General features: G+C 44.8%; 1 protein-coding gene across 4 annotated transcripts in view; it reads right to left on the reverse strand.

Annotated features, from left to right (window-relative positions):
- VWC2L (von Willebrand factor C domain containing 2 like) overlaps positions 1-12,960 on the reverse strand; it is a 46,801-nt gene that overhangs the window by 25,731 nt on the left and 8,110 nt on the right. For 3 of the 4 annotated variants that reach the window (XR_008431787.1, XM_053947320.1, XM_053947321.1), the window contains one exon: positions 1,763-1,892. The exons of the other annotated variant lie outside the window; for it this stretch is intronic. Coding sequence is in view for 2 of the 3 variants with exons in the window: in XM_053947320.1 (XP_053803295.1) it covers positions 1,763-1,892 (130 nt within the window). In the remaining variant the exon portion in view is untranslated. The remainder of the gene's footprint in view (positions 1-1,762; positions 1,893-12,960) is intronic. 4 annotated transcript variants of the gene reach the window in all.

The following is a 12,960-nucleotide window of genomic DNA, read 5'->3' on the forward strand; positions in this document are numbered from 1 at the left end:
TGAGCAAAGAGAGTCGTGGAGAGTTTTGGATGAAGCCTCCTGGTTTCCCTGGGAGAGTTCCAATGACTTCACTGTGTCCCACAGTCTGCTCAGCACCCAGCTGATCTTCCTCCTGTCCTCGCCCCCACCAGCAGGAGCTGCTCCTTCCCTTTCCCACTGGCTGTTGTGGGAAAAAATATGCTTCTCACCCCTGGTCACCAGGGCTATTGGGGACTGCAACACAGAAAGCCACCAACCCCCAAAGGGGGCATGTGGTCCTGGGGGAAATGATCATGGTGGGGAAGGCTTGGGAGAGAAATCCAGCAGCTCCTGGGGCTGTGAAAGCCCCTCTGAGCCTGCACTCCTGGGAAGCCTCAGGGATGCTCACCGGTGGGATTCATGTGACGCAGACTGGATGGGATGTGCTGCCGCTGTAAATGAGGGGATTTGGGATGGTGCCCTACATGTGATAGGAACACAGAGGCCACACAAGCTCCAGAGGTGTTTGCTGGGGTGTCAGTGGGTCTGAGCTTGGTGACAGGCCTGGGGACAGCCAGTGGTAGCCCCGAGTCACCAACCCAGGACACCAGTCTTGGTGAGTGTGATGGGAAACTTCACACCCAAACACAGCTGTACACAAAGGTGGTGCATGGAGCTGGGTAACAAACCTCTCCTCTGAACTTCAGCAATAAAAACAAAACAATGAGATTTCCTACAAACATTTTCTGCTTTCCAACAGAAACACAGAACTCAATGAAAATCTGACAAAATATTTTTGAACAAAAATACAGACACAAACCTCAGGATTTCAAGTAATATTTATGGCATAATTTTCCAAACATTTTTTAATTTTTCAAGTTCCTTCAGTAAAGGTATTTTACCTTTCCAACTCTTTGCCTTTACTCTGTTTTACAGAGCAGAAAATGTGTTGAAAATGTTATTTCTTTACCAACATTTTCATTTAAGTAAAAAAGCAACCATTACTCTTATCCAGCAGCGGTGATGTATGTAAGAGCAAATATATACGGATAGTGAGTTCTAAACACAAGGAGATGAATCCAAGTAGCCATTTCTTACATGTTTAGAAAGCTGTGAAAAGGTTTATGTGCAGCTGCCTTACCTTTTAATACGTCTTCACATCTGCATTAGGAGAAAGGTGCTTTTTCAGAGATGTATGTGAATACAGGCTGTGTACTCACAGCCCAAGAGACCTTTTTGGAAACAGATTTATTTTCCAAAGAGGTATTTTCAGTCATTCCAAAACATTTCTTGAAAGTATTGATGAATCTAATTCATGAAATCACTTCAGCAGGATAATGAGGCCCAGTGCTACACAGAGACTCCAGCACACAGCAAACAATGTTCTGGGCTTGGTGGGTGTCTTACTGGCCAAAGGGAAAGTTCTGCCATTGATTTTGGTGAGCTTTCCCTTGGTCTAAGATAATAACCATTGGTTTGTTAATGCAGGGACAAACACTCTCTCTTTTCCCATGTATTTGACTCTCTGTTAGACTAATTTTGAGAAAATAACAAAGAAATGAAACAACAATCACTGATATCAGGACTCAAGCCCATAAAACCTTTGTCAAGCCAGCCATTCCATCTGCTTCCAGGAGAAGACACAGGCCAGGAAGGGCAACTTAAATTGTGAACATTTTTCACCCCATAACTGAAGCACCAGAAGAAGGCCCAGCTCATGCCAATGGAAGCAAACCTCAGTAACAGCGTTTCAATCAAATGTTTCCTTTATATCTCTGTTAAAGCCAACACGGTTCTTTCTTACCATTTTTGCAGACAGGGCAACACTGCTCTGGTTCATAGACCGGGTTGACACACTCGGGGACTGCGCAGTCTGCTACAACACAGTGAACTTCATTGCTGGGCTCGCAGCGACACCATTCGCATGGCGAGGGCTAGGAACAAATCTCAAATTAGCCCATTGCCTCCCGCAGCTCACAAGTTTGCAACATTCCCATCCTGCCACAAGATAAACACATGAGCTTTCAATATCCCTTGACTGAGTCATTCATCATGGGTGATACAAGTTAACCTCTGGCACAAAAGAGCAACAGCTGAAATAGGAAACCACAACATCAGAAAAACCAGCCAGCGTCAGCCTTGTTTTCCCACGCAGAGCTTTTAGGATTTTAGGTCCCCAAAAAAACTGAGCTGCAGCATCTAGGTTGTACCTTGCTGTAGCCATCTGTTTTATCTTACATGTGTGGCCAGAAGAAGAGCAGGATTTGTGGAAGGTCCTGAGTGGTGGTTCGTACCAGGAAGGGAGGACAGGCTGATTTTCCAGGCCATATCCATCGCTCATGTAGACCACCACTGCCAGCCACCCCAGGTTGTTGGAAGGGTGCTGCTGGGATGGCCTGCCCATCCCCCAGCCTTCTTGGGGTGTTTTCATTCCCACTTTTCAGGGCAGAAGAGAACAGTGTCGCTCTTGGAGGGGCAAACCCATTTCTTTCCATGTTTTTGCAGCACCTGTGTCAGGGGTCTGTGAGCACTTCCATAACACAACCACGAGATCTCAGCCTGGCCCTCTCCTGATTGCTTCAACAAGGTTTGTGAGCAACAGGCGCACATAAAATACGTAAATAATTAAGAGACTGAGTAATTTTGCTGAGTCAGGGAATTCAGGATTAAAGCACCCAGCTAAATGGTTTTGTTTCAGCACAATCACTTCAGCCCGGAAGCTCTATCCACTTCCAAACTGCACAGAGTTGTTACAGTCTCAACCTTTAAAAAGCTGTGAAAATCTGCTGAAAACATAGAAAGGTCAGTATTTTAAGGTTGTAAGTGACTTATGTGCATGCTAGTGTCATGAAAGCATGGCAACAGAGCTAAGGAAGGAGAATAAGAGGAGAATTGAAAGGAAAATAACTTCCCTTCAGTACCAGTAGGTTTGATATGTAACTCCCAGTTTCTCAGCATCCATCACCAACATTTCAATGAGTAAATGTGGGTATTGGGAAAAATTCTGCTTTATGTGAATTTGCAGCTGTGGGAATTCCTCAATAGTAAAAAAATATTACTCAATATTAGAAAATAAAGTGGGATGCAAACAAAGAAGAATTCACCCTGATGTATTTCAGACCTCAGTGATGGGTCACTCATTTCTACAAGACAGATACAACCTGTGAGCCCTGTTTGTGGCTTGTAAGAAGCTCTCCAGTTCACCTCTAAGAAGCTCCATGTGTCTTGAGTAGAATAATTTATTCCCAGGAAATTTATTTCTACCTTAAAATGCACTAATTAAAACTTCCCTTGCTTTGTCTCAGCATCTGCAGTCTATAATTCCCATCACCTCTCATTTGCTCATGGCTTTGGCAATTTAGATAAAATCAGCACTCCTTGAGCAAGGGAAGAAGTGTGTGGAGGTGGAATTCCTCTCTCTAATTATCGTTCCTCTTTCAATCCTGCTTTGATTTCTCTCTGAAGCACCAGGAATCTAAATTCATTTGACTGACATTTCTTATTCAAGGCTATTTAATAGGAAGAAACAATACAGAAGAAAACAGACAGAGCTATTTGCTGAGGGATCAATAAGAAAATTGCTGCTTTGTTTTTACTCATTTTAATCACTAATTATATGGAGCAGTAGAACTAGATCTTGTGATTTGTGGAAGCTTTCACTGACGTCTCCTCCAGGGCTTGTACCCATCCTCACTACTCCAGTGGCTGCAATGCTAAGGGATATGTGATGCTTTTCCAGGGCTGCTGCCCAATCCATGGCTCGGAGAGGATCAGCACAAGCAGAAGCCGCCCCTGAACGACTCTGTGGCTGAGCAGATGAGACATGACACACACATCTTCTGCCTCAGCCTCGGTGGAGCAGCCTGAAAATGACACTGTAACAAAGCAGGATGTTGCCTGATGCTCAGAGCAGCTTTGCAAGCAGGAAGAGCTGCACACAATTAGAGAAGGAAAGCACACCCTGGCAGAACACCAAGTAAACTGATGCCTTGAGAAGGCTGACCTAGAACAGAGGCTGGACAGAGTTAAAGAATAAAGCAGAATAAAGAATAAAGGGATTTATTAAAAGGATCTCCTCAATGGATCCACCTTGGGCAGCACAAGAGCCCAGCTAGGACTACACCCAAGATGAACCAAAATGGTCACAAAATGGACAACTGGTCATGGGGTCTCTCACTTTTGTAAGTTTTGGCCATTTGCATATTGGAGTTAATTGTCCAATTACAGCTTCAGGTTATGAAGTTCCATCCTCCTTGTTTTTCTCTCTTCAATTCACCATTGTCTATAATTTTTGGGCCTGGAGCTTGTAACAGTTGTCCTTGGACAAGCTGGAAGAGGATTGTTCTGTCTGCCTACCCTGTGAAGAGAACTTGCTAACACTTAATATGAAGCTCAGAGTTACACACTAAAGCAGCACAGAATTTGAAAAATATAAAAGCTAAAACCTAAGGCATCATTTCCCCCCTTTAGAGGCTCGACCTAAGCCACCAGATGAAAAGGCTGCTTTGGCATGAACCAGACCTTTCCCTGCCACCTCCTCCTCCTCACTGTATTAAGGTCAAGCCACTTGGTCGTGATCACTCAGGATTTTCCTCTATCTGGCCACTTTGGTCACTTGTCAGTGCCACTTACCATGAGGGACTCCAGCCCTCCTGTCCACTTGGTTTATGAGAGCCTTGGCACATTCTTCCCTGGGATGTGCTTTGGGATCTGACCTGCAAATCCCTGCCCATTCAGAAAGGACTTTGCCCCAAGCACACTGATTGAGCGTTTTGAAGCTGTCTGCAGGCTCTGCATCTGAGCTATTACTTTCCCTGGTGCTACCCTTCTTGTGGAACAATTCTGGGACACTGGCCAAAAAGTCCCTGTCTATTAGTACAGGCAGCAGGAAGACCAGGCAGCAAAATGACAAACTGGGAACCAATGAAGAACAGGGAACCAGCAGAAGATGCCCTTAAATTTGGTTTCCTGTTTCCCAATTTAAAGATTTATCCCCCATGAAAGAGGGGTGGTTTACACTTCTGTAGCCACTGAAGTTCAAACAACAGTTCCAGAAAAGGAACTCTCATCCCTGCTAAAGAAGGATACTGAAAAAACACAGGGGGGTTTCTGGAGTAGGAAGGAGAGAGGACACTTTCCCACCTGAACAGTGCAAATGCTTTATCTGCGTCCCTTAAACTGATATTCTAGAAAGAGTGTTAAGATTAAAGGATCACAAAAGGTGGTAATTTATTCACCCCCATGTCCAAGGCAGAAGAATCTCTTAGAAAACTCTGTAGGGAAGGATTTATTAGGCAGGATTTCAAGAGCTGTTGGTGAAGAAACATTCTTCTGACCACTGCCCAAAAGGAAAGGGTGCTCATGATGCCCAGCCAAAACACGGATACACGTCTGCACCATTCCATGGTCCTGCACTGCTCAATATGATTTCAGAAATGATTCTATCAGGAGCAAACTGGGCCCTTCTGTAGAAGGTATCAGTCAGTAGGGCAGTTTGACTTGGCCAAACCAGTGCAAAGCACTGAAATTCTTTTTACCCCATCTCCACTCCTAATAGGGGTGAGAGCAGTGACCCTCAGAGCCAGTGGGGTGACACGTTCTTGGATGTTGTCAACGTAGGGGCCAAGTCAAGCCAAGCTGGTGGGAAGCAGACGTGGCCAACATCTATCCACCATTCAAGGGCTTTTACCAGCAGCTGAAATGGGACACAGAGCACAAGGGACCTTCTCAGTCTCTGCTCTGACCCTAAATCCCCTCTCCTTCAGCCAGTCACTTCAAAAAGACCAGAGCAGCACAACCCATTCATAACCACCCCTAAGATCACAGCCCAATTTCTCTTTCTCTTCTGTTCTACTGATCTCAAGGAGGTCTGTGAGCCCAGGTTTGGCTGGGAGGGCAGGTTCAGTCCCTGGGCAATCCTGTGTGGATGGCCCCATCACACACCTCAGGATGGCTGGAGGAGGGAGCCAGCACTCTTTCTGTTGTGTGGCTGGAGAACCTGAGTCTCAGGTGCAGTCAAATGGGAAACATCTGCAATCAGCAGAGTTTGTTAACAATGCAAGAAGGAAGGAAAATTAGAACAGAGAATAGAAAATACACACGGCTAATAAAGATTTTATGTGCATGAGCACATAATGATAAACTTGATAGATGATATAAACAAACACATGAAAAAGGCAGCATAGGAAACAGAATGAAAAACAAGATACCCCTGAGCAGGGGAAATTGGGAAACAACGAGGATACAGGTGCCCCACCTCCTAACCTTCACTCTGCACCCATACACACCAGCTCCCCACTGCTCTCACCCTCTTTTTGGAAGCAAATGCCAGCACACGTAGGAATTGTGACTGCTAACATCATCCAGCTACTCCTCTCTTACAGGGTTGGGCACCACGTGGGTCCTTCTTTAGTCAGCTACAAGGTTTCAAAAACCCACAGAAATTTCATACCTCTGAGAGGTCTATTTTGTGAGCAGGTCCTCAAGTCCTCTAAAAGGACTGGTGGACAGCCACAGAGATCACACAATCAAACAATTCTTTGGGCAATAGCCTACAAAACTGATTATTCCCAAACATAAGGGAGAGGTGGAGAGAAGAAAACGGAAATCTGAATTCAGAACTCAGAATGTTAAAATCTACTCCTTTATGCTTTTCTACAGCTGAAGAGATCTGAATCAAACTTTTTTTTTAGACCACGGCAGCTGGTACAATCACACCAATAACTGACACACAAAACTTTAAGATTTTAGGCAAGACCTTGCAAGAAGCACCTCAGTCATCTCATTTAGTCATAGGAATTTTCTTGTTGCAAGTGCTTACTGAACCTCATCTCTGTATTTCTCCCTTAGCTCATGTCTTGGCCATAGTTACAGCGCCTAAGCCACCCCTCTGCTGCCCCAAACATAGGAAAGGCTTTTCTATATCCTCACCAAGTAGGGAATATTCTCCCTGAGTGAATGGAGGAAGCATATATGTATCAGTGAAATATAATTTTGCAGCCCTCCTCTTGCTTGCCTGCAATCAGGATTTCTCTGTCTTTATGTCTGCTCATCAATCACTCTTAGCTGCTTCTATACCAACAGCTCTGGAGAGGTGGAGAGGGAGTGATTTACCTAAGACAAACTAAAAACCCTGAAGATTACATCTGACTGATACTTTTTGTTCACCTGTTTGTTCTGTCAGTCAATAAGAAGCCATTTTCCTCACTTTTTGCTCTGCTGCCACATTCACCAGGCTAACTGGTTTCCAAGTCACCCAGCTCAGATGTCTCAGACCGAGTTTTAAGGCTGCAATTCCCTGTGATCAGTTGGGATTCTTCCAGCTGGCTTTGCTCAGACTTGGGGTTTGAGGGTCATACCCCTCCAGAAGCTGGGAAAATGCTGCTCATTTTCCAAGAAGCCTTCCAAGACTAAAGTGCTATTTGGCACCTGAATATTTCAAGAGCCAGTTGGTCTTGTATCATTAAAACTGACCTGTTACTCCTGGAGACCTTCCACTCCATGAATTTAGATGTCAGCTCCTCCAGGCATGTTTAGCACAGCATTTCCTAACACTTAGACCTCTCTTCACTTTTCCAAGAAAAGGCCTTGAATTGTGTGGCATCTTCTTTGATCCTGGGTTTTCAGCCTTCAGTGGAAGAAGATTTACATCTTTACTGGATCCAGGCTGCTCAAAGCCTGAGATGCAGTAATCAGGATTTGTTGTGCTGCTCTCTTCCCCCTCCTTCCTATAGCTAAGCCTGAAGAGAGTTCTTGTACAAGGATGTGCCCTAATCCCATCCTGGAAGGCTTCATCTCATTGCCAAGGTCCCATGCCTGACACACAACAGCCCTTCACCAAGCAGATACAGCTCCTACCAGACAGGAGCAGAGCAATCCAGGCTCCACAGCTATTGTATCAGGAATACCTGACTTTTCTTTTGGGGAACAAAATGACTGTTTACAACCATCTCATCATGTTACCATGCACATACTGATCATCGTGCAGGGGCTGTCCAAGTCACTGGAAGACAATCCAAGTATTTCCACTGAATTGAGTGTATCTGTTATTGGGGCCTGTGGTGTTCTTCAGAGTCAAACAGGTGAATTACCAACATGGCCAGAATGACTGGAGCAATCTGCTTGCTTGACTGGAACACAAAGATGGGTATAAACACAAAACCAAGCCAGTGGGCTTGATTCTGAGCTCTGGGGAAACCCAAGGAGCCATCACACCAGAGCAAAGGCAGAGGAGATATTGGGACTCTCGGTACCACTGCAAACCAAAATCAGCTCCTTCAAACACCAAAAAGGACGTGGTGTGCAAGAATGTTCCTCTTCTAGCTGATACTGCAAAGGGGAAAATGCTTTTATTGCCAGTTTTACTGAATACAGAGTTGAAATGCTTTCTCCCCCTTTGAGAACACATTAGAAGAAGAAGTGCCAACCCCTTAAAAAGGAAGTGCCATCCTCTGCATTTCTGCTGATGCCAAGGTGGTTTGGGATGCAATGGATCTCACCTGGCAGTTCTGCACACTTAAGGCATCATTGCCATAGATTCAGATCCACGAGTTGTATCCTCATACACCTCCTGTCTACACTCTGGATGTGTCCCATCCCCTGCAAGTGCTGGGCTCCAAGAAAAGGAAGACTGGAAACCATTGCTGCTGTCAATCCCCCCCTCTTTTAGTTTTCAAGAGACTCACAGAGATAATCCCATCCCTCAGACAGGCTGGACTGAAGGCATCCTGCTTGATGCAGGCAAAACAGCAGGAAAAGCAGAGCGATGCAGAGTGACGTCTGTCAAATTGGGCAAATTACATCTTAAGAGGAGCTGTAACTTTTAATGACACTAAGGACAATGGCAATTCTGATGGAAATTATCTCTGTAGCTACAGTTTCAGGTGGGGAATTTATTGGCAGGAAGCAAGAAAGGAAAGAAAGCTTGAAAGGACCTGATGAATAAATTTGGAGGCAAAAATGGCTTCCATATTATGGCTGAGGTGGGAAGTCATAAACCAGGGGAGAGGAATGAAAAAGGAACTGGGATAGCATTCATCAGAGATACTCCTGGGGGAGAAATTAGAATCATTTTCATTGTCATTGAAATTGCCTGTGATCTCAGTCAGATTAGCAGAAGATTGCAGGACAATTCAGAGAGCTTTCAGCTGAGAAATTTTGCAGGTGCCAAACTTGTGGAGAAGGAGCTGATGAACAAGTCCCACCTGAAAGTGGGACTGAAACCTGCCCATTTCTCTTTTGAGCTGCTCACTTGGCTTTCACTATAAGCAGTGTGTAAATAGCCATCTAATTTTTGTTAAAAATTTGGTAAATGGCTCTTTTGTATGTGCCAATACAAAAACCTGCAAAGGGCAAAAATTCCTCTCATTTTTGTCACTTACTTAATAAAATAAAAATCATCCAGCCAGCTAGTGGAGATACAACATCAATTATACTACAAAAACTGTAACCACCTGGATTTTCCATAGGTGGAAAGTTGCTCAAATCGACAATATGTTGAGTAATTATAGACAAACACACTCACTGAAAACAACCATCAGGTTGCAAATGACTTTGCAACAGGAAAAAACTATTAAGTCATTAGATAATTTATCTGCAGTGAAAAAATTGGAGCTGTATCCTACTTATATGGAGCACTAGCAACACAAATCAACTTTGCCATCCAAAAATTGAAAAATGCCTGCACCACACTGCAGATTGGCTAAACCAAGGACCTGGCTTCCAAGAAGCAGGAGAAGCAGATGCTGAGATCCTGTTTTTAAGGGAGCCCTCAACACACACGCAAACATTGCTAACACAAGAGTCTTTCCAGCGTGCTGGTGACCAGGCTTGGATTCTGGAGATGGAAAAGCACAAGGATGCTTTAATCGCTCCAGGTTGTGTATTCCTCTCCTCCCCTCATTCCCAGGCCATACCTGTCCATGATCATAAACAACATTACTCTTGCCATTGTTTTGTGAACATTCCTGGGGAGCCCTACAGATCAGCAAAGGCAAATGAAGGGCACAGAAGATGCACCTCATCCTGAGTATCTTGGGCCCACATCTGATGAGTCAGGGTTGCGATGGCTTTAGGAGCTTTGTACTCATAGATTTGCTCTGTGCCACACAATTTGATGAGTTTAAAAGGCTCCTGGAACCCTGTCTGGATCTGAAGAGTGACTCCTCCATTAGCTGATGAGAGAGACAACCTTGAGAGAGACAACCTTGAGCTGAGTCCTGGCCCCTTTTCCACCAGAGCTGTGTATCTGCAGTCTCGTGGTTCCTTTTCTCTCCCGAGAGCAGCAGCAAAGCTTTCTGTAAAAACATGACTTTGCACTTCTTCCGTGAGAACGCTCTCTTTGCTTTGATATATGTCTCATTTTATTCCTTACAATAGTTGCACCTCACCTACCCTGGGGCTCTGTTACTTTGGTGATAATTTTTATGACTCAATTACAGTAGTTTTTTAGTTCAGACATGCCCAGTGCCCAGGGAAGGGGACTCCTTCTGAAAGGTTACAGATATGACAGATGGGACTGTGGCTCCAACGTGTGAAGTGCAGCCCCGTTTGGACACAGACAAAATGTCTGTGTGTGCTTCGCATTTTTTTTTAAGCTCCTTTTAATGTCAGCAAGGAAAGTGAGCCCAGCTGGCATCTTTGTGCTCTCCATTCCCTCCTGGTTGGCTTTTGCAATGAAGGAGCCATATCTAGGAGAAAGGCTCTTGGAGCAGGGAGAAAGGAACGGAGGACCTGGTTGGAAAGGTGATCCCTTTTACATGCGTTTTCTTTCCCTGTACCTGAGTCTGCTGTTTCCTGCTTTGTTCACACTGAGAGATGGGGGAGGGTGGAAGATCAGCTCCATGTACTGATAAAACACCGAGTTGCTATTATGGAGGTAGGTATAATACAACCAGACATCACTGGGGAGGAGGTGTGGACCTTGGTCCTCTTCCTTCTGCAGCTGCCAGTGGTGTCTGGGAGGTTTCTGCTCCTCAGGGGATGCCATCATTTGGTTACGAGCACAGGCTGGGAAGGATGTGAACTGAAAATGAGTTTGAACGGGTTATCTGGGCTGAGAGAATACACTGGGGTCTGCTTACACAGGGACCACACTGGGCTAACCCTCAGTCAGAAAGGTTTTGCTGACTGGGATGACCACAGTTAACAGACTGAGAGATTCCCCACTTTCAGGAGCTGTTTCAAACCCTATTGCTTCTCCAAGCATACTGATTTTACTGTAATTCCCAAAGAATTACCTTTGATATTACACAGAACAGAGTAAGGAAGCCTCACATGTCCTTATTTTGCAACTAGACTGAGCATTATAACTTATCTAATTATAGCTTTTAAAACAGCAACTAGAATTGGCTGATTGAGCATTTTTTAAATGAATGCAATTCTGCATAGAGCACATTCCAGTGGCAACAATCACATACCTGCACTTTCCCTCGCTCTGGCAGGAAATAGTTTCCTAAAAAACCTTCTCACCAATGAGCTGTGAATGTTTCTAAGGATGACACCCTTCTTCCTAAGCTGATGACCCGAGGACCTCCTGCTCACCAGCCCCACAGAAACAGCCTGGGTGACAGAGAAAAACAGCCTGGGAGAGCCAAGGGATGAGCAGCTCTCTCCTTGGCCCCACGGAGCATTGTCTGGCACAACAATAAAGCCTCAGACTTGATTTTACCACTCTTGGAAGGAGCTGGTAACACCTGCATGTACTACATACTCTGTTTTCTTAACAGTAAGGCTCCAGCAGCCATGGAGGGAGGGCAGGGAAGTGCCAGAGCTTCTCCACTGGCTGGGCAGAGATATCCTCTCTCCTTCAGCAGCTGCCTGGACAGTGCTGATTCTGGAAGCCAGCAGAGCTGATGGGCTATTTCCTGCAGTGAATAACTGAAAGCCCAGCCCCAGCTCTGGCAGTACAAATGTTGGGCACACATTAATTCCTGTGTCATATTTGCTGGAAAAATACCATTCCCTTGGGATTGCATGTACAGGCTGAGCTCTGCACTGGGCTGCTGCACCGTGACTAAAACTGGGGGCTTGTGCTCAGTTCCTGCTGATTCTGAATTGTGGGGATTCAGGTTTTGGGTCTCATCCATTTCAGTGGGGAGCTCTGAGACTGTGTGTGGCACAGCCAGCACTGCTGAGCTCTGAGCTTTTGGGGCCTCCCATGCATTACTGTGCTCTAGGGAAGAAAATTACATGGATTTTTTTTAGCCAAATTCTGAATAAAGCCCACCTTCTTTCACCTATTGTAATAATATATTTGTGCATAGTGTGATATATATATTACAGAATCAGTAGCTAAATTCATAGCATAATTTTAAAAATAGGTTTCACTATAGATCAATATGTGACAGGCCTATCTATTTTAGTATGTTTTCTTGGTACAAATTATGACAGAAATACAGTAAGTCAGTAATTTTAGATTCCTTTGCATAGACATTGTCACTGTAATTTTGCCAGGAGGGAGATAATAAATCATACTTTTTCATCTGACTGATGTTCTGTTTCCCCTGTCTGATTTCAATGGCTGTATGCTATCTTCAGAGCTAGCATTGTTCATGGCTCTTTTTATTAAAGCACAGGCACATTATTGAAATTTCTTTTGTATTATGATTTTCTAGCCATATGTGAAATTGCAGAACACACAAGACAGAGAAAAAAAAAAGCCCCACTTGAGTCATAGAAAAAAAAAAGCCTGCTGCACACATCTGGGAAAGAAAAAAGCCAATATTTCAATGGGGGCCCTCTCCACCCAGGGCTGCCACACTCTTGTTTCTCACCTAAGGGCACCACCCCACCAGTAACACTCTGCAACATCCCAAGTGCTCCATTCCTATTTGATAAGCTTGCACTCCTAGCCTGGGTACCTGGCGGTCTGAGGCAGGCTGTTGTTTACACCACTTAATTTCTATTTCTGGCACAGTTCTGGGGGTGGGGAATCCCTTTTTGGTTTCACTGCCTCCTGCTGCCTCCTCCAGCATCAGGATGGACACACTGTGTTTCAGGGGC

Source organism: Vidua chalybeata, chromosome 7 (genome assembly GCF_026979565.1).
Source record: "Vidua chalybeata isolate OUT-0048 chromosome 7, bVidCha1 merged haplotype, whole genome shotgun sequence".
Taxonomy (NCBI): Eukaryota; Metazoa; Chordata; class Aves; order Passeriformes; family Viduidae; genus Vidua; species Vidua chalybeata.